The 21696-nt window shown below is 41.8% G+C and overlaps 2 protein-coding genes and 1 long non-coding RNA gene across 3 annotated transcripts in view; 1 reads left to right on the top strand and 2 right to left on the bottom strand.

The window, feature by feature from the left end:
- Positions 1-3079: 3079 nt before the first annotated feature.
- Positions 3080-6440, bottom strand: lrrtm4l2 (leucine rich repeat transmembrane neuronal 4 like 2). Its single transcript, XM_035166376.2, has 2 exons — positions 6094-6440; positions 3080-5673 (listed from the first exon to the last, which is right to left on the bottom strand). Exons 1-2 carry the CDS (start codon positions 6146-6148, stop codon positions 4052-4054), a joined length of 1677 nt encoding a protein of 558 aa, XP_035022267.1. The 5' UTR covers positions 6149-6440; the 3' UTR covers positions 3080-4051.
- A 6440-nt stretch (positions 6441-12880) lies between these two features.
- On the bottom strand, positions 12881-14442 carry LOC118114520. Its single transcript, XR_004697456.2, has 2 exons — positions 13713-14442; positions 12881-13054 (listed from the first exon to the last, which is right to left on the bottom strand). It is a non-coding gene; the product is annotated as an uncharacterized LOC118114520 (long non-coding RNA).
- Positions 14443-14475: 33 nt separating this feature from the next.
- The window catches only part of LOC118114519 (leucine-rich repeat transmembrane neuronal protein 4), a 45768-nt gene continuing 38547 nt past the window's right edge, over positions 14476-21696 (top strand). Inside the window, exons 1-2 of the mRNA XM_035164976.2 lie at positions 14476-14479; positions 14937-16526. Of these exons, the coding sequence (XP_035020867.2) occupies positions 14476-14479; positions 14937-16483 (1551 nt within the window). The 3' untranslated portion in view covers positions 16484-16526. The remainder of the gene's footprint in view (positions 14480-14936; positions 16527-21696) is intronic.

The raw sequence follows: 21696 nt of genomic DNA, 5'->3' as shown, positions 1-21696 counted from the left end.
TCTGTACAAAGGTGACAAATCCACCTGTAGAAAAGTCCCCTGTCTGACGATCCAACTACAAATAGACAGATCTAAGTATGTGAACGCAACCAAGATGCACCAAGGATATTTTTTAGATTTAATCACTCAGACTGCAGAAGCTGTATTGGACACGATTGGTCACATTGTTTTAGTTGTGTGAACGCAAATGCACGACAACCTACTCAGCTGACATCCTCTGACCCGCTGCAGTTTTACAATGAACCCAAAGTATTTTTTACACTTCTCTGTGTTTCCCATGCATTGATTTATTTGTGGTCATGCACTATCATATCAACAATGACCGCCACATATTGATTTTGATAATAAAAAAAGAACTTAAATTTGTATAGCTCTTTTCAAGGGACCCAAGGACGATTTTGCATATTTGAGGAAGAAGGACATAATTAAAGTGACAGAGACAAAGACAAGGAAAGATTGTATCAGATCTGGTCATAGCCATTTATAATAAGATGAGTTCTGAGTAGGTTTTTGAATGTCCTGGGGGATGTGGCATCTGAAATACAATAAAGGATTTTCTCCTTTTTTGTATTTTAAAGGGGTCAAATATTATTTCGTTGTACAGCTGCACTGATTTGGTTCCTCAGCTCTGTCTGAGGAAACGTTTGCTGTTTCCAGCTTAATAACAACTAGAATGGTACCAATTTTCTTATCTACCTCTCAGCTAGAAAGCAGATGTTAAGTTATTGCTTCAAATCAAACATTAAATGGAAGTAAAGCCAGCAGATAATTAGAAAATATGTTTTGAAAGTATTGATATTAAAACTCTAAGCTGCAAACCGTTATCTACCTTTTAAATCTCTAGCGTAACCTTTGGAAAAGATCAACAGAATGTTTCACATGTGACTTTACAAAAGATCCACAGTTTGAAATGTAAATCCAAAATGTTGTGCCTGCGAGTGAGGGCTGAGCATGTAACCCCACACAGAGAGTGTTGACAGGAGGTGTTTCCAGGTTTGATTTCACTGATTCTGTGTTTTTCATCTGCAGAGTGCCCTGTGGTATCCTATGTAAGCTGCCTTGATTAGATGAAAAAACCCTTTTTCACCTCCTTGAGCACATAAACTGCGTTTTGGGGATTTTCTCTTTTTATCCTGATTTTACTGGTGGAGTTTGATTCTATTTGTGCATTGTTGTTCTCAGTCAATATTGTGCACTCCCACAATTTTTCATCCAAACAAATACCCTCAATAATGATCTGCAAGATGCCGACCTCAGCAGTTCTTTTTCCATCTTAGCTACACAACACCAAAAGATTTCAAAACATGGCAAATTGCTTTTCATCAGTCACAATATGACAAATCAAACACTAATTACAATATCTGACAAAATTAGATCAACAAATCATTTGTCGTGTTGGTATTACTGTTTTCGTATACGGGGCCTCGCAGATTTTCCCGTCAGCCTGGAAAACAAATTCATCATGTATGCTAGTCCTGGAAACTAAATATATGGATATAAATTCTGTTGGCAGCGTGCCTCTGTGCCTGCCTGGAGGATACAGAACGCCTGAGTCATGTTCAGAAAAGGAGTTGTGGGAGATCATAAATCCGTATCTGAACAACCTTTGACTAGTCACAAACTTTATACTACACGGGAGATGTGTGAACATGTTAATGGGTGATAATGAGACGTGTCAGTTTACTTCACAACAAGCGGAAGCAAACAGCAAACAGCTGTGGTTTACTGTATATGAAAGACTGTACTAATCGGTGGATTATTGCTTTCAACAGGACTCACACAGGGAAAATCACGCTGTTACGACAGCTGTTACGTGGTAGCACCGGCGCTGCCTAAACCTACCTGGTTTAATACATTGTATCCCCTGGCGCAATTTCTCTCCTCACAGTGGGTAGACTAAAAAGAAAGGAGGCAGAAAGAGGAAGGAAGGAGCAGGGGGAGACGCACCAAGGTGGGGGATATCTTCTTAATAACATATCTGCCTTGACCCATAAAACCCACTGTCCCTCAATAACCTCAATTCTTTCTTCACTTTCACTGCACAAGAGCAATATTTCAAAACTGACACAGACTACATGGCGAGATAAAAGCAGATTACTAATCTGTTTTTGGTTTCAGGAAGTGGAAACTCTTTTTGTCTCGTTGACAAGCGAAGACAGGCATCGTCTACTTTGCACTAAAAGCAGCGGTGGGTCTAGGATTTTTCTATATCAGTTGCTATAAATGGGCCAAGATTTACACAGAGGGGCCAATTATATGTCCTATGTAAGGTTCCTGATCCAGTTAGGTGCACATTTAAGTCATTCCCTGTTTACTGTTAGGTCTATAGCTTAGAGCAAATCCACACATCATTGAATACATTTGAAAACTGTTCCTTGTTCAAGCACATTATCTATTTACTTGCGGCCTGGTCACACATACGCCAATCTTTCAGCTTGGCGAACCTTCCCCCTCTGTTCACTTCCTATCTGTGAGGGCGAGGGGGAGAATAATACATTTGCTTCCTGTGGCGAGGCAAATTGCAGCATGGCTTCACATGGAGTTCAACTTTGGTGACCACATTCTCATATGTGTGACCGGGCCCTTCATTATTAGGGTAAAAAGCTTAGAAAATTGAAATTCATTACATTGTCATATTTATTGTTAGTATTGGTGGTAAGTGACTCGTTTATTTCAAAAAATGATACTCACAGGACAGGTGCAGTTTTCATATTTCAGCTGGGGCCAGAGCCCCCTGGACCCACCCCTGGACCTGCCCCTGACAAAAAGCGGACTGAAAGAAAAAAAAAGCTAATTTCTACACCTTATGTCTCTGGGACTGACATAGAGCCCTCCCCCTATCCTGAGTTTGAGGTGCGTAACACAGATACAATCGATAGCGCTGTTGAAGCTGGAGTGCCAGGAGACGACAGAAGTGAAGGGAGCCAGAAAACAAGACACATAATGGAAAATGTGTCAGCTTCCCTCAGATGCGGCAGCAAATCCAATGAAGTGTGTAATATCAGGGGGAACAATGCATGGATATGGAGTGATTTCTTCTTCTACACGTGATGCACCTCATCACACACACAATTTGGCATCAATTGTCAGTGATTCCTTTAATTATACAATCATCATCACATAGAATGCCTAGTATCCATAATATGTCTTTACACAAAGAATGCATAATCATAACGAAATAAATAATTAATACAAAAGTTATTTTATGAAAAATCAAGAGCATCGCTTTTCACACATCAAGGCCTTTGCTGGACCTGACAGATTTTTACAGCTTGGCAAATATCAGTCCTGAGATCAGACTCATGAGTTTTAAATATAGTAGGTTTGTGTGGCGTGTGAGACCACACTGAATCAAAACGCCTGTTTCTCTGTCAATAACAAATGATCATTTTATAGGGAAGAGAGGAAGGAGAATGAATTCATGCAAACGATCTCAGGACAAGATCCCCTCTCTGTGATGGTTCCCTCGTGTTTTGTGGTAGTGCTTCTTCTAATTGCTGCACTACAGTGGTTTAACAAACAAACAGTATCTGCAACTCCGTAACTCATCTAACCAGAAGTCAGTAAACCAGGAGATCATCAGATGATCCCCATAACACACACATACACTCAAAGATGCACACATAAGTCCTAAATGCTTCACAAGCTACATACTAAAAAAAAGAAAGAAAGAAAAACGAGCAAGTAAAAGTGGCTTTGTTTTTTCATGGCAATACAGGTTGACTAAGAATATGGTCATTCTCTCTACAGAGCTGACTCCTACTGTAGCCGAGGTCCAGTTGCTACATGAAATTGCACAGAGCTAACCTGGCTCACCCCGCCACTGTTCCTGTGTCAGTCAGGGTGATAATTAGCTCTCTCCGAATACTTTATATCTCTCCGTTCCAGTCTTCTTCTCTGTGAACATAATTACGTTGTACGATGTATTTCCTTCAGCGCGGCAGAATCTATCATCTCACATTAGAGATAAAACCACTTAATCCAGTGGGAAAAAAACATTAACCTCTGCTTTGCAATTGCTCTTCTAGTCTCCTAAAATGGAGCCGGGAGCTCAGACCTCACATTCTATGGATCCTGATATGGTGCATGTGCAAGGCCTTGTCTCGTTCACCAAAGAGTCCATAGTCTCTGAGTTTGAATGGTAGCTCAGGTAGTACTCTTGCAACTGAGAGTTAAGATCCTGCTCCTGCTTTCGGGCCTTTTTCCTGCGCTTATGGTTGACTGAGTGCTGCTGCAGCTGCCTCATGGTGTTGGGGTATCGCCTCCATGAGACATAAATAACCAGAAGGATCAATGACACTGACAGGAACAGGGCTACGCTGCCTGCAATGATTTTGTGGAAAGCCATATGTTCAAACTGTAGCTCTGGGATAAATGATGTCGGGGGCTCAGGGGGGATGTTTGATGTAGACCTCGTGGTTGTGGACTCTGTTGTCTTTCTGGCCGTCCAGCTATGAGGGACAGGTGAAGGAGTTAATCTCTGTGCCGGTGACTCAGTACGAGTCAGATCTGTAACACCAGAGGGAGAGGGGTGAGTTGTGGCGTTCACAACCTGGGCAGAAGTCAGGATGATGAGAGCTGTGGTTGTAAACACACCTGAAACGTCCACACATGTCGAGAGGTTTCTCAGTGCATCCACGACTCTTTCTCCCTGCACAGACTTGGGACCACTGCATATCATGCTGATATCTTTTGAGTCTCTGAAGGTTTTGAGCCATGCCATGAGAGGGCAGATGCCGGGGCTGCAGTCCCAGGAGTTACCAGCCAGGCTGATGGTGGTCAGGGAGGTCCACGCTGCCACAGCTTCCTCGGGCACACTACTCAGCTTGTTTGATTCCAGATTGAGTATTTGTAAGTTTGGCATACACCGGAAAACTGCTGGATCCAAGATTTGGATTTCATTTCCTGACAGGTCCAATTTCTGCAATTTATGCCAGGTCCAGGGGACGCCTTGATTGATGGATCGTATACGGTTCCATTGCAAATAAAGAACTTGGAGGTTGGTAAGGCGCGGGAAAATAAAGACATTCATCCTGGAAAATTGGTTGTGCTCCAGATGAAGCTCTTTTAACTTGAACAGACCTAAGAACGTTGTACGGGTGAGGCTTCGCAAACGATTATAACCCAAGTCTAGAAACTCCAGACTGCGACATTCCAGAAATGATCGAATGAGGATCTGTTTCAGTCCATTGGATCGAAGGTGAAGATTCTGTAGCTTACGCAGACCATAAAAATGCCCTGGTTGCAGTAACTGCAGTTGATTGTAGGATAAGTCCAGATTTCGCAGGTTTGGTATGGCGCTGAACGTTTTATTGTGCAGGTGGCTTATTTTGTTGGAGCTGAGGATCAGCTCCTTGAGCCTGCGCACACCATGAAAGGCTAACGCGTCTATTGCATTGATGGAGTTGTGGTCCAAATAAAGCCAAATGAGCTGGTTGAGGTGGGCGAATTGGTACGGCAACAGGACCAGCAGATTGTTGTAACGCAGAGAAAGACCTTGGCAGCCCATGGTGATGTTTTCTGGGATGTCTTGGAAGATGCCAGACTCGCAATAAACAATCTTTCCTTCACAGCGACAACTCGAGGGGCACATCCTCTCCCCCTTGCTGAGCAACAGCAGCACAGCTGCCTGCAGAAGAAGACATGATAACCTCCAGTCCAACATCACCGAACCTGTTGGGGGTATAAATCAGGGCACAGGCAATCAAAGGGATGACACGGCTTTAGAAAATGTGTGCTCAGAGACGTTTAAATAAGTAAAGGTGAGAAATTCATTCTTCAAACAGGAGACAATGTAGTGAGGAGCACCTCGGGGGCTGACGTCTGAGACACCAGATCTGCTTCATGAAGAATTGATGGCAGAGTCTGGCGTTTGCTACTTTTATGGTATGGTGCCAGGCGCAGAGACACATGTGGAGGGAATAGAGCAATGCAAAGTGGTGCTTAAATGAAGAAGATCAGCAGATCATCTTATTGTTCAGATGTTAGACGTTAAGTTGAAGAACTAAGAAATCTGCCAGTGAGAATCTGACTGTAGCTGAAGCGTCAAGAGGCAGAAACTGTCTCTAAATTGGAAAGACCATAATGACTTACCCATCGCTGCTGGGGGAAGGAGTAATCCTCTGCAAGAGATGGATAAAGAGCACATTAAACTGCTCGCAGTTCACACAGCCTCGGAGCCGATCCGCATCCTGAGCATCACTTAGAAGAGAAAACAAGAAAAAAGGCAAGTTTTTCACCGCAGCGGTCCAAAGCACCCTGCTTTCTCTCTCTATTTCTCTCTCTCTCTCTCTCTCTCTCTCTCTCTCTCTCTCTCTCTCTCTGTGACGCTCAGAAATAGGACGCGTTCACACTTTGGAGTCGCCGCTATAGTTGAGCCTGCTGTGTGCGCAATAACCGTCTGAGCGCCAACACACTGATGCACACTCCTCCAGTCCACACAGTCTGTATCCCTCTCTCTCTCTCTCTCTCTCTCTCTCTCTCTCTCTCTCTCTCTCTCTCCCTCTCTTCCTCAGTGTATCTCCCACCTCATCTCTCTGCCTCATACTCCTTTCTTGAGGCATCCAAAACTCTCTCTCTCTGACACACTCACAAACACACACACACACACACACACACACACACACACACACACACACACACACACACACACACACACACACACACACAAATATAATCTTATAAAGATGCCATATACCAACCATGTAAACGCAGCTATTGCTTTATTATTGATTTATTAATTCAATGTATCATCAGTTTTATTTAATTGCATATGTTTGATGCCGTGTTATATGTGCATCACATCTATATATGACATGCATGGAAAATTAAGTAATATAAATTGTTATATTTACCCGGCTCAGTATGGAGCTTTACGAATTTTTAAATTGTTCAAAGTTGGTATAAAATTTTATGTGTGATTTGCAGTTCGTAAAATTCAATTAGGTTTTTCATATTTCAGTTTATCTGTGTATAATCCAAGCTTGCTGACATGAGGGCTGACCGGTGGTGGCACAGTATAAAGATGGTATTGAACCTAATGGAATAACACACAGTCTACTTATGATGGATATTTCCTTAAACGGGATAAGGAGGTGACATTATCCAAATCCACCATTTATTCGTTAATACTTTCAATCATTCATTCAAAAACCAGCAGGAAGCTGGGTAATCAGGACTTTTGCTCCCTGCCTCGGCAGGTTCTTTAAATGATAATTATGGCAACAGCTTAAGTGCGAGGCTGCGAGGCATCCATCTACACGCTCTGGGGCAAGCAATGGATTGGATGTTTATGCAGATAAACCGTTAACACCTCTGTATCTGGAGATGCTGCTGAAGAGGTGACGACAGAAGGATTACTGGTATTCAAATGAATGGCCCCTGTGAAGTGGGCAGTGGACAGAAGGAGGATGGAGGGAGCATGTTTGAAGCAGGAGAAGAAGGTAAAACCTTTAATTCACTTTGGGAACACAATGTGTGAAAAACAGCACACTTGACAGGATGCACTGGCGAGACTGAGTTGTACTGTGTGGTAACAGCAACCCCTTGTGCACGCACAGAGGAATGACCTGCTCTGAGAGCTGCTGACACTGATCATGACTCCAGCAAAGATAAGACAGAAATCAAATCAGCATCCAGGTCACTGATGAAGTCATATCAAAATGTAATAATGTCGAATCAAACATGATTCCTCTGATGCCTGTGGATAGCTCTAAGATTACATGTACTTATGAAATCCACTCCATGAGCACCACAGCAGGGGTTCATGCGATAGCTGTGAAAATGAGCCGTTCTGTTAGGATAATACCGCTCAGACTTATATAGTAGCACATTTGTGTCATTGAATGTCAAACAAACTCTGCTCTTCAAAGACTGCGCCGTCTCACATGTGTCTTGGGAGGGATCTCATATTGGAGAAATGTGCACCTGAAGTGTGGGTGAAACGTGCTGCTCAACAATCACGCCATCAGGGGAGGCTGCTTCACAACATTTAGGCAGAGCAGCAGAAAATGAAACCTGCACTCTGTGGAGGGGGATGTGCTGCACTGACAATGATCACAATCATTTCATCAGCTGGATCCTGCATAGCGACTGTGTGTGTGTGTGTGTGCACCAGCCTCATCTTGAAAGTGACAATTAGCAATGACAATGTAATCAACCTCAGATTGGTGACAGCCACAGTCTTCTAACTGCCAATGAAATATCACATCCCATAAAGAGAGATCAATGTGAGTCCACCTTTACTACAATATGTTAATCTAGATGACAATACTGAAGGAGATTCTAAGGGTTGCGTTCTGAATCCATATGTATAACTGGTTAGTTAGTTAGTTGTGCACCACACTGTGCTGTATCTGCAGTACTTGTCAATACTGTAAATGTAATATACACACAGATTGGTGGAGAGAGGGACAATTGGATTGATTCCTCCACTCAGCCATCGTTGACTGACCTTTGACCCTTTATCATCCATGTCTGCTAATCCAAGAAGTGCAGGCGTCTCAGAACCACTGTTGTAATAAAACATCAAAAGTACTTTTGATTTTAATCAATCCCCATAATTTCAAGACAACCTTTACATATATATTTGAAATATCTTCTCTGGAAGTTTATCGCTCAATAAAAGTCAGTGGCCTTTGTCTTGAGATGGGGTGGATGACATTACAGTAATCCACAAAAAACTTTTCCATCTTATGTGTATTTTATGTAAGGACTTTAACCTTTGGATTTTTTTGTGCTTCTATAAGACAAGGTACATTGAATTGGCCCGAGTACCCATAGTACCAACTGTCAGGCTGCCAGTGTGAGTGTGGTGGGTGTATGTGTGTCACTCATGCAAATACATGTCTCTCATTCGCTCAATCTCGGGGGTTTAATTACATTTTTAATTTTCACATAAAGAGCAAACAGCATAGGAGCAGCCAGCCAGCTTTCTGAATACAGTCACCAATAAAAAGCTAGAGTGTCACAGAAAGTAAACACAAAACAAACTAGAATGGCACTCAGTAGAGTGCATACCTCCACCAAGGCTGATTTTTATCCTGGACCTCCATCAATTATTCAGTGGGAAATTGGTGAATGTTAAAGAAAGTGAAAAAAAAAAAATCCTTGATCTGCACCTTCGTCCGAGTCCACTCCAGTAGTGTGGGTTCTTTCTTGGCCAATGTCCCATCCTTGCAGCAAGTAAGGTGGAAATCTGTAATTCAGTAATTTTTTGTGTAATCTTTTGCTCACCAAAAAGACAACAAAAGAAAAGGATTGAAACATAGACTTTTTATTTTGTAGTTGCATGTGTTACTGTACTGAAAATTATAACAAGAACATATTGTGATTCCTTATCACAAATTAAAAAAAAACTTAGACTTCCCTCCCATATAAAACCTTTTTATTCTACATCTACTTAATATCAAGCTAATATGCAAACTAAAAAGTTAATATGTAAACTAAAAAGTTTTTATCCAGGAACAAAAACTACCAACATTTTCGAATAATCTTGCAAAACTGATTTTCTCAAGCTGTTTTAGTATAAAGTTGCACCGAATTGGGTTTTACTGTACAGTGTGTTTTTTTTCGGATGTGCACAGACAGTAAATATATGCCCTTGGTGCAGTACATGAAAATGCACTTAACGACAAAGGTTGCACCAAAGATATGACTGACAGGACAGAATCACATCTCAGTGGCTGAATTTGCCCATTTTTCATTTAAGTACAAATAGCAAAGGTACGTGGTTGTACCTTGTCTTTAGTTTCTCCCTGTTGAAAGATTCAGAAACCATTTTGCAGTGGACTATCCTCCTATCGCGACACTTGAGGAAATACACAAATGAACGTTTAAATCTTTGGTGCATGGGCCTGCTGATTTAGCAGGAAGCCATCAATTATTGTCTGGTTGTTTGACTCTGGTTTAAGTGTAGAAACCCATTACCATCATTTCTATAATGCATTACCGACTGATCCTCATAGAATTCCCTGCAGAAGTGTTTATTTTTTATGCATGAGACAATATCTGAAAAGGTTGACTGACATGTGAAGACTGCGTGTCTTGAAAATTCTGTAAAATCTTCTGGCAGAAAAGACTGAAGAGCTCTTGTTTAACCTCTGAAACCTAAGTGTTTTAATGGTTTGTTCATTCAGCTATCTATCATTAATGCCCTGTGTGTTCTATCACCTCTGTGTGTCAGGATATGAATAGGTCTAAAGAGAAAAGATGCATTTAATACATCCTAGGAAAAAAGGTTCCCAGAATAAAACAGAATATGAATCATCAAGATTTCAAGAGTCTCTTCAGTGCTCTGACTTCAGTTCAGCTTTCTGAGCAGAGACGCAGATTTCAGATAATGTAATCAAAGCTAAACCTATATACAGCCCGTTGTACCTCAAAAGACAAATAAAAGTATATGTAGCATTTTCTTTTCTCCTTAAAGTCATAGCAATAGGGGATAAAAAACCAGATGTTCGGGGACCAGTCCTCTGTCTCAGAAATATCTACCTGCTGCTGGGTTGTTATGTGTGTGTAATTTGCAGGGTAATTAAAGTTTAAAAGTCAGGGTCAGAGTAAATACACACTGCTTCAGCACTGTTTAAAGTCTCCCTTTGTCCTAATTGTTTTTGTAGTTAGACGTCCCTGCTCCCTGTTTCAGTGGGATTCATTATACTGCCAAAAAGCAGGTCCTTCCCTTGCTCTATTATTCAGGACTCAGTCAGTCACAGACAGTCATTAAAGTTTCATAGGAAGCAATTTAGTGAGTGACTTATTTGCAAAGTGTGGTGAGTGCTCATAGAGGTACTATACCTCTGTTGTTTATGGTCTGTCTCTCTCTGCTTTTCATGACACGAGTGTGACGACCCTGGACGATCATCTAATGAGTCAGCACGTCACGAAATCTAAAACATAGGTCATTTCTCTATTTGAAGAAGGTTTTAACAAGCAGTCAAATTATAGCTGTAAGAAAAGAAATATTCAAGTTGGTGGAGTTAAAATAAATTGGCATTCTTTCCATTGCAGAGCGATGACTATACATATGCTGTGGAACTCAATTATTGATCCATTGCAGCTCTGCATTGCTGGCACAAGTCTCTACAGCAAACACCCCAAAAGCTGAATGAAATGTGAAAGTTGGTCTTGTTCGACAACATAAATAAGAAGTGATGCGCAGACCACGGGGAATTTACAGGAACTCAGCATGGGAGGGGAGCACAACAGCAACGTGCAGGGATTTTTAACATTGTATTACAACAGGATAAAAGAAGTTCCCATCCCCCCCTATATGAATCTGTGGCTATTCAGTTCTATATAAAGATTTAACAATATGCTAATTAAAATGACATGTTTGGGGAGTGGATGATTAGAAAAGAGACCAAGGGGATCCAACTCATGAGAGTTCTCTTGCTCTTACAAATTATAATTAGTTTGCAACCATAAATGTTCAATAGATATGTGCATTTTTATTCAAATGTAATAAATGATTAATGCAAAAGTCCAAACAGTGAAATGGCAAAATGTATCTTACTTAGTTTAGTGCCAGCAATAATAGACTGAGACTTTGTGAGTCGTGGTTAATCTGTATGTAAATGACTTTTTCAATACATATATTCTAAAAATTCAACTTAAAAAAGAGAGCTGGGTCTGCAATATTATCATTTGCCATTTCTTGTATGCGTACGATTGACAGTAATCCAATTATTTTGATGAAAACTGTCCATGTTTTCACTATTCCTTTATGCAGATGTGTGATGATTTTAACATGTAATGTATAATGTGGGGGCTTAATGGATGATGATAATATACAGTTCAATAACAATATACTCAATAAATGCAGCTAGTCTTGTTTGAGTTGAATTGATTTCCAAGAACAGCCTGAAGTGATTCACATGCTTAATGAAAAACATAGCATCCTTGTTCTCTCGAACGATTTTAATGGCCTGATATGTATGGAAGGTTTAGAGGTAGTATCTGCATTGTACATGACTACACATTGTATATGGTACCATTCAAACTGACAAAGATCCAATTCATTCACACCTCAAGGCTCCTTTCTGAGGCAACTGGTCATTCTAACTTACCCTCAAAAGCTTCTGACAAAATAATACACTTTTTGAGTATGACACAAGTCAAATTTTTTATAATATATATGTATCGGTACTTACTGTATATCTAAAACCTTCGAGATTTGAATGCAAAGGCTCTGTTGCATTGGTGAAAGAATCAATCTTAGTTCTTTTTCGCCACGATTGGTTTGGTAATATCTTCAGACCGTTTGATAGAATATATGATGCACACTGAAGGATATGCTACATTCAAAGCTGCGTACAGTGTACTTGGTAATAGCATGTGTCACTCTTCCAGTCACCTTGGTGTGTGTGTTTGTGTGTGTGTGAGAGAGAGATAGGGAGACCAGGTCCCTGCCCTGTCCTTCAACTCCCGTTAGCTGATTGATCTAACAATGAAAATTAAATCAGTGCCTGGCATTAATGTGCTGAATGCATCAGTTTTATTTTTGTTTCCACCGATTTCTTTGTCACAAACTATCTGCAATTTGGGCTCAAATGTTCATTAACATCCATTACCGGTAATTACTCTACTCATTAAGTACAGAAGCAGAGGGACCCATTAGAAGTGATGATTTTGACCCTGACTCAAAGTCCCATTATGAGGCCTTGAGTGCACCCTTTGTTTACACACGGTGCATATCAGTGTCAACATGCAACAATGAGTAGAGAAGAAAAACCTGTCTTAACTTTTTCTGCATGAATTAAAATATAAAAGGGATGCAATAACTGCATGTGAAAAGTACCCGAAATCTATTTCTACTGTTTCTGGTTCATTTTCAAACTGTGTGCTAGTTGTTGATACCACATAAAGCAGAAAAAAGCAATAATTAGATTGTGAAATAATAGTTTTATTGGAAAAGGCAAACAACTGGATCCTATAAACAGCTGTAGAAGACAAGGTAAGTTGTTTTTCTTGCTTATCGCTGTGCTTTTGGTAACACAAACTACGCTGACCTTTTCAGGCCCGCCTCCAGATCCAGAGTAAGACCCCCGAGGATATTCTGGATTTAGTGGGGGAAAAAAATCATTAGCAGACAGGAGATGACAATTGGTTATAATGCTGATACAGTGACATACACATGCAATGTTATAATATAGCCACTAAGACATTTAACTATATGGACAGATGCAACTCCAAAATATAATAATACAATATATGATGGTCAAGGGAGGAAATTACGGGTCTCTTGAAAGGTGCTATATAAATTCAAGCTATTATTATTATTATTATTATTATTATTATTATTAAGTGTATTTACTTCAGTGATATATTTAAGTCAATTTGTTGGTACCAAGGTGTTTCCATTCAATATGGATGCATTCTGCAGTCTTATATATTCATCAGCAGGTAAATAGTGACAACTCTGAATATTCCAACAGTGTATTCAATCTATAGACCAGTCACTATTAAAACATTTTTTTATTTTTGACACAGTCATGCCTGCCTGTGATAAAAATGAGTTAATAGAAGTCACTAACATTTCTCAGCTCACTGTAAAAATTTTATTTAGAGGATTTTAATCCTGCAGTGAGCTGGACATGAATGTGAACACAGGCTAAATGAGAGCCTATGGCTGGCAGTGTATCTTCACACATATGTAAATGCAGAGCAAACCCACTTCCCATCCCTGTGCCTGAATTGATATGCAGGCTCTGTACCTGGGGACAATGAAGTCTACTTTAGTGTGGGCTGCGGAGAGTCACTGGTTGACCAGGAGAGGGCATCTCAAGTCCTGAAACGAGCACCAGCGAGCTCAGTCGGATCCTCCACCGACATCATTCCTGTTGCTATACAACTGATTTATTCTTGATGCCACGGTCAACGGGTCTAATCCACAGCAGACTGCGCCTTCTCCTCCCACTATCCACATCTGAATTTGGGATACATCCAACTTGTCGGCTTTGGACCACAGTTTAATCCCTTTCAAAATTCTTCACTTGGTCGGTTTCCAGCCTCTTTTTTTTTTTGCTGCCACTAAACCTAGATTCAACAATTGGCGACACGGGTGTTTAAAATGGGCTCTTTTCTTTCCTCCGCCTTCCAAAAACACGCGCTGAACAATGTCATTCTCAGGAGGATACAAAGCTTGAGCGCATCCGTCCAAGGGCTTTTTGTTCATGTGGCTGGCACAGATATGCCTGAAGCTCGGGCTGTTGTGCGGTAACGTGGGAAACTACAGGCTGAGGTTGATGCTCACCTTCTGGAGCCGCTCTCGTCTCATCCGACAGGTGTGCGGCTGTGCGCAAAGCGGACCTGGCTGCGGCGCAAAGTGCGTACACGCTCTCCACGGCCCACACGGGCGTCCAGGGTGCGTGTCCGGACCCATCCGGACCAACACACGCCGGGTGCGTCTAACATGTGGACGCGGAACGCATGCAACAGAGAGCCCTGAGCATGAGGAGGAGCCGACACCGCGCAAATATGGGTATGTGGACAGTTCCCCTTCGTTTCTGCGCAAAGTCCTCAGTCGTTTGCCAGTTATTATTCACTTAAAGCTAATTTCTTTGCTCTCCTGCGGTTTGTGAATGATGACTGCAGGCTGTGGGATCCGAAGGAGGCTTCCTGCTCAGTAACTGTTTGACTGATTATTCCTGATGCATGAGGTTATCAATCACCTTTTCCCTGTCTCCCAGGAACATGACTTTGACTGTGATAATGGATGTAAGTGTGTGTGTGTGTGTGTGTGTGTGTGTGTGTGTGTGTGTGTGTGTGTAGGTTTGCCATGAACACAGGCTGCAAACACCCCCTCTGTTATCAAGTGCTTCAGATCACAGTGATAATATTTGGTTCCTTAATTCAATTTGATCTCATCCATTTCTCCCTTATTCTAGTCTGTGCTCCACGTTTATGCTCTCAAATGTGCCACTTTTCTGTGTCTGCAGGACTTCCCATGCTTTACAGATGGCTTGTATTCACAGTAGTGGTGCCCACCTGGCTGCTCGCTGCTCCAAGCGCCATCCGTGAGCGTCCCTGCCCCCAGAGCTGTAGATGTGATGGGAAAATAATATACTGCGAATCCAATGCCTTCCGTGACGTGCCAAGCAATGTGTCTGTAGGCACACAGGGTCTGTCCCTGCGCTACAACAGCCTCATGGACCTCAGAGCTCACCAGTTTGCAGGGCTGAGTCAACTGGTTTGGCTCTACCTTGACCATAACTACATCAATGCTGTGGACGGCCAGGCTTTCCACGGGATACGCAGGCTCAAAGAACTGATTCTGAGCTCGAATAAGATCACACAGCTAGAAAACAATACTTTCCATGACGTTCCCAATTTACGCAATCTTGACCTTTCCTACAATAAACTGCAGGTTCTCCAACCCAAGCAGTTCGTGGGTCTACGGAAGCTGCAGAGTTTACACTTGAGGTCAAATTCCTTAAAAACTGTCCCAATGCGAGTTTTCCTTGACTGTCGCAACCTGGAGTTTCTTGATATCGGCTACAACAGGCTACGGAGCCTCACACGTAATGCCTTTGCAGGGCTCCTTAAACTCATCGAGCTTCATTTGGAGCACAACCAGTTCTCAAAGATAAACTTTGCTCATTTCCCTCGCCTGACTAACCTGAGGGCGCTCTATTTACAATGGAACCGTATCAAGCTGCTAACCCAGGGCCTGCCGTGGATGTGGACTTCCTTGCAAAAGCTGGATCTTTCGGGAAATGAACTCCAAATGCTGGAGCCAAGTACATTTCAATGCCTCCCTAATCTTCAGACACTTAATCTGGACTCCAACAAACTCACCAATGTGTCTCAGCAGACGGCGGAGACTTGGATCTCCCTCACTACCATCAGTCTGGCTGGTAATTTGTGGTACTGTAACCCTAACATATGTCCCCTGGTGGCCTGGCTCAAGGCCTTTAAGGGTAACAAGGAGACCACTCTGATTTGTGCCGACCCTAAGGAGGCACAAGGGGAGAAAGTGACTGATGTGGTGGACACCTATAAAATCTGTACAGCGACACCGAGTCCCATCCCCTCGACAACATCGCCCCTCACTTCTGCGTTTCCAGCCGAGTTGCTGCCTCTTTCTACGCTGTCTGTGGTGGACAAGAAGCTGACCTGGAACAGGACAGACTCCCCAGCTCCGTCCGAGGTCTCCCCCACTATCCCCCTGCCAGACACTGAGTACGTGTCCTTCCACAAGATCATAGCTGGTAGCGTGGCTCTCCTCTTATCCGTGGCTATTATTCTGCTGGTGATCTATGTCTCATGGAAGCGCTATCCCAGCAGTATCAAGCAGCTTCAGCAGCGCTCAACGGTTAAAAAGCGGCAGAAAAAGGCTCGGGAGACTGAGCGCTCCCTTAATTCCCCCCTGCAAGAGTACTATGTGGACTACAAACCTTCACACTCAGAGACTATGGATGTGCTGGTTAATGGGACAGGACCTTACACATACACCATCTCAGGCTCCAGGGAATGCGAGGTATGACCGTTGCCCTCCAAAAATCCATTTCCACTGCGAGGCATGAGAGGTAAATTTCCCAACGATCTGTGGAGAAAAGTACTTTTTTCACTTTTCCTCCTCTGCACTTGTCTGTTTTTTGGGATTAGGAGGTAAAGGTCAGTGCATGGTGACTTGCTTCGCAATATGCTGGGTTTGTTCAGTTCCATGTGATTACCCAGCTGTTGTTCTGAATCATGCAGTTTTATTGCTAAAATATGAATCCCATTAGCCGAAACTGCAGTGGCAGCTCCTCTCCCTGCATAACTTACATACAGTAAGATGCATTATACACAAAGTAGGTTCATTTTTCATTCCTGACACGAAAAGAGCTCATTGATGAATCTATGTATTATCGGCCAGCCTGATATTTATTCACAAATGGCTTGCTGTCCTGAACAGAATGATCAAAATGAATTGGATCAAGTCACCGTGCAGGTGGTCCTCTCCTATCCTGTGTGTTTGCTACAGCAGCTGTAAGCGCAAACGCACAAGTCATGTGAGTTTTGATATTTGTTTTGTACTGTGTTAAATATATGAATATTTACAATTGCACCAGTCGATCGTATACCACATTCTGCTTTTTCTGCCTCCAGCAATCATATACTTAAGCTTTTAGTGATTATTTTCATTTACAAAGTTCAAACAGTCACTGCAGGCTTGAGAGCGCTCTGAAGGCCTGAAGCCAAATACAAGATAAATTATGCATTTGGGCTCGATTTCCGTCTGGATTTTCTGTGCTACTGCAGCTACAAACGACTTTTGTTTGGAAAGTATAAGAGAAAGAAACTATTCAGTTACACAAGTGAAACTTTAAATTGAAATTCTCACTCTAACACCAGACTCCACATGAGTGACTCTGAGCCACTGTACGTCAGGAGGGATTGAGACACAAAGCCTTGACAGAAAGACTAATCAATTTGCTCATGCTTAATTAGGCTTTTTTTTATTGCCTGTGTACTCTTTCCTTTAAAAAAAAATCTAATTCCATGCATCTGTCTTCCATTGTCCGGCTGCTTTTTTTTTCCGTTTGGCAGTATGGTTAAGTGTGATTAACAGGACACGTTGCATTGGGAAAGATGTAGTGTCACTGGAATCGTAGCTGCACCTTTTGTCAGGCTGACCAGACACGCTGTGGAGTGCGGGAGACATCTTTCTCCTCCATTGTATCTGTCAGCGCAGCTCAGAGACAAAGTTTTATCTCGCACTGCCATACAGCTCATTTCCTATATTCCACGTGGACCCTATAAATCATTTTAGAATATGTTCTACGTCAGGGGGCCGAGCTGAAGCACCACTTACATTCTTGTTGTGTCCTTCCCCCTGAAGTCACTGGAGAGTCTTGCACAAATATGTCCCATTGTTTTCAGTAATGTCACATACCGCGAGCTACACAGGTAGCTAAATCAGCTCTTTGTCAGATTATCTGTGGCAGGGCGTTTCTCAAACAAGCTTGAGGTGAGATGACCAGCTTATCAATCTTGTAACTTTCATGAGAGAATGTGGCGTGGGAGCATTAAATGGCAGACCTAATGGGGCTTCCACTAGCTAGAATAACTAATAGCCCATCAGAGGTAAGGAGCCGAGACTTCCTCTGCTTTGTTATTCCTTGCCCTCTACAGCTCAAGGGAGCCGCCTGAGTTGTTAAAAATGTAATGGGATTTTTTTTTTATTTCAGTGTGTGTTACATTTTGTGCCAAACACCGCAATGCAAAGTACGAATACACAGTAAAACCACTATCAGGTTTTTATGCATGTTTAGGTTTAGAGTGATGCATTTATACTTTCAAACTGTTAGGGTTTGACATTATTTAATCCGATACAGTGTCGTGTGTGTGTAAGTCGTGCGACTTGCACCAGAATTCAGCAGAGGTTGCAGGAGAGGAGAACTCCGTGATGTGCAGTGATAGTGTCGAGGGTTATTTGCATCACGGTAAAGGACAGTACAGCACAATCTCTTCTGATATACGAGAGGAGTTTTAGGTTTTATTGAATGGCACGCAGGAGAGAGAGTCGAGAAAGATGAAAGTGAAAGAGATGGAGTGTATGAAAAAAGCAACTCCGTGGTTCAAACCCCACAGTCAGAAGCATTTTGTGAATTCCTAAACTCGGCGAGCCCCCTGCACATTATTTTTGCTATCCCAGATAGCAGCACTTATGCTATTAGCTGCATTTTCAATTAGGAGAAAGAGCTTTGTAATTTAAGCCCGTTATCATCTGCACATGCCCAGACCTACAGACTTGGAGTTAATTTGTTTCTATAGATTTCCCCCCAGCACCGCTCAGCAGGTTGACTTGGATGCTGCAAACTGAGCTCGCCGAGTGTGAAATTTTGATGAACACTTTGAACTGTGTGGTTTCCACTGTCTTCCTGTGGCACATTATTTTAAAAAGAGCCCCATTTCTGCCTTGTATGCCATCCACTCCTGTGCTCACAGAGCAGCTGCGGCAGTTGTCATCCACCCACAGATCATCCCTGCGAAATTAGTTCAGAAAATATTAAGGTGAAAATCCCAACGATCTTAGCCAAAGACATTTCAAGTGGTCGGGCAGAATATTCAAGTATTAACAAGGTGTGGAGTTCCGCTCACAGATAATTAAAGTGGTCTGTGAGAGCGCTGATGAAGTGAGGAGAAAGGAAGTTTGGCCACTGCTGGTGCATCTAAGCAACTGACAGAGAAGACGGAGAGACTCCACTAATAATGCCAGTTTTTAAGTGCACTAATGTCAACACTGACGAGCAGTTTTTAAAATAATTTAGGCCAACAGCAGCCTTAATCATGCATTCATTAGTTTTAATTTTCCTGATTTACACCCAGTGTCCCCTTCCTGTTTATATTAAAAACTAATGGCCTCTAAAGACATATGGGAATGTTTGCCCGGACAACTCCTGCAGCTGTGGGTACATTTTATTCAACAAACATTTGTTTTAATTTTTTAGGTGCTAGAAAATGAAGGCTGTCTTCATAATGTCAGGAATGAGAGCGATGAGTGATCAAAATACGCTGCCTCGACTTGCCAAGATGGCAGCTTGCACTTCATCGGGCGTAAATGCACAGAAGGCAGGCTTCCATCATTTGACGTGAGTTTGACAGCTTTCAGTGTTTGTCATTCACTTGCCAAGTAAAGGGTAACCACATGAGTGTCTGAGAGTGTCTGAGAAGGGTGTGTCCTTTTTCAACACACCATGAGCTGAGGGACACACTGGTGTAGCTTCAACACAACTGTAATGACAGCGCTGCAAAACATCCTGCTGTAACGAAAGCTAACACACACACTACATGAAAAACGACTCATCATCTTTGTTTTTAGTTATTCTGTGGAAAAGCTATATCTTTTGCCATTAATTCAAATTTTTCTTGGCTGTCCTCTTCTTCGGTGGAATTGAAAATTACTGTAACTGCAAGACTGGATGGCAATGATCCATGGGCCCAGAGAAGTAGTCTACTTAGCTTTTATCATGCCTGATGATTTTGTGAAAAATGGGCTTTGGTCAACTTGATTCAAACTCTACTGCAACATAAATGCAGGGAGAAACCCACTTTAAGAGGCTGAAATGGCTGTTACACAACATCATTTTTTTTTGTCCTGTATCCCTTTCCATTTTTTAAGTGATTACACTTACATACTTAATCCCTGTAACAGATTCCTGTGTATGATCAAGCACATCAGACTGATTAGAGGTGCTTTGTTGCACTGGGGATATGCATATAATTATGGATTTTTTTCCTGTTTTGTTTAATATATATTTATATCTATATTTATATGGCAGACAAGTCAAATAAATTGCTCTTGACAGCAACAGGCTCAGTGTTATAGTTCATATTTTAACGTTTAAAGGAACAGTTAGACACTTGGGGAAATACATTTATTCAGTTTCTTTCCTGTGATATTTCTTTCATGTGTCTGGTAGATGTGTTGCTACATCGAGCAGCCAGTTACTGAACCTTAGAGCAAAGACTGGAAACATGGGGAAACAGGTAGAATGGCTCTGTCCATCAGTAATAATAACAGTCTACTGGGGACTTTAAAGCAGTTTTCTCTTATTTCAATCAATACAAAAGTGACACGTCATAGGGTTAGGATACGATACAATGCGATACATTACAATGTGATACGGTCTTATGCAATAAGATGCAATACAAATTGGTACAATTCAATATGTTCAATACAATATGATAAAAATCGCTACAGTGCGATATGTACAAGACGATACGATAAGCAATGCAATGGGATAAGAAATAATACGATTCTGGATGGTCTTCTGTAGTTCTATGCAACAACTGTGACCAGTCAGCCACATTCCATATGCATCTACATTTAAGTGCCATCAGTGAAAACAATATTGCAAAACGTTAAGACAAGATATTGCAGAACCTCTCCATTCTAACACCATGTCTTTGGGGACAATATTGCCTCTACGGTTCAAACTATGACATTGCTATTTAAGACGTTAATAGAAGAAGGTACAAATGACTTTAAAATGATTGAGTCTCCACTTGGGTTTCCCCAGAGTGCAAAAGCTCGTACTCAGAGTGAAGGACATAGAATGGATATTCCAGTATTCTCTGTGCACCTTTCAGTGCTTGCACACAGATTGAAGGGGCTGGTGTTCTTCATGGGGGTCTGAACAAGACAAGCATGGATGCTAACTTTGCTGAGAGGTTACCATGCCATACCTGTATCCCATACCTGATTAGGCTTTCCAAGACTGCCTGATGGACAGATACCTTTTTCTGGTCAATCCCACAAAGTCAGAGTATTCTTAAATTTTGCAACCTGTGCTGTAGCCTGGTGCATAGGCTGTCAACCCGGGCTTGCCAGGTAATTAAGTTATGAATAAAGAGACCAAGACACTTACTGGAAAAATACCTGATTAATGGAAGTGTTGTGGATAATCACCAGGTTATGGTCACATACTTCCCGAGGGTCAAACACCATCTCTTAAGCTTTTTTCACATCCAAAATAAGGTGGTTATAGCATCACACTAATGTATAAAATATGAAGTGGGGTGTACATGCTTAACAATCATCTGTTTACAACTGAGGGCACCTGTTCTGATTGATTTAACCTTACATAACACCTTAACATGTGGGATAGGATGTGTCAGAAACCATTTAAAGATAAATGGGTTGAAATAATCTGTCATCCCTTTCATTTTCCGAATCAGTAGATAAGGCTGAAGGATGTTCAGAGCTAA

This window comes from Hippoglossus stenolepis, chromosome 9, assembly GCF_022539355.2.
Source record: "Hippoglossus stenolepis isolate QCI-W04-F060 chromosome 9, HSTE1.2, whole genome shotgun sequence".
NCBI lineage: Eukaryota > Metazoa > Chordata > Actinopteri > Pleuronectiformes > Pleuronectidae > Hippoglossus > Hippoglossus stenolepis.
The sequence above is the reverse complement of the archived record's forward strand: the minus strand, read 5'-3'. Positions and strand labels throughout refer to the sequence as shown.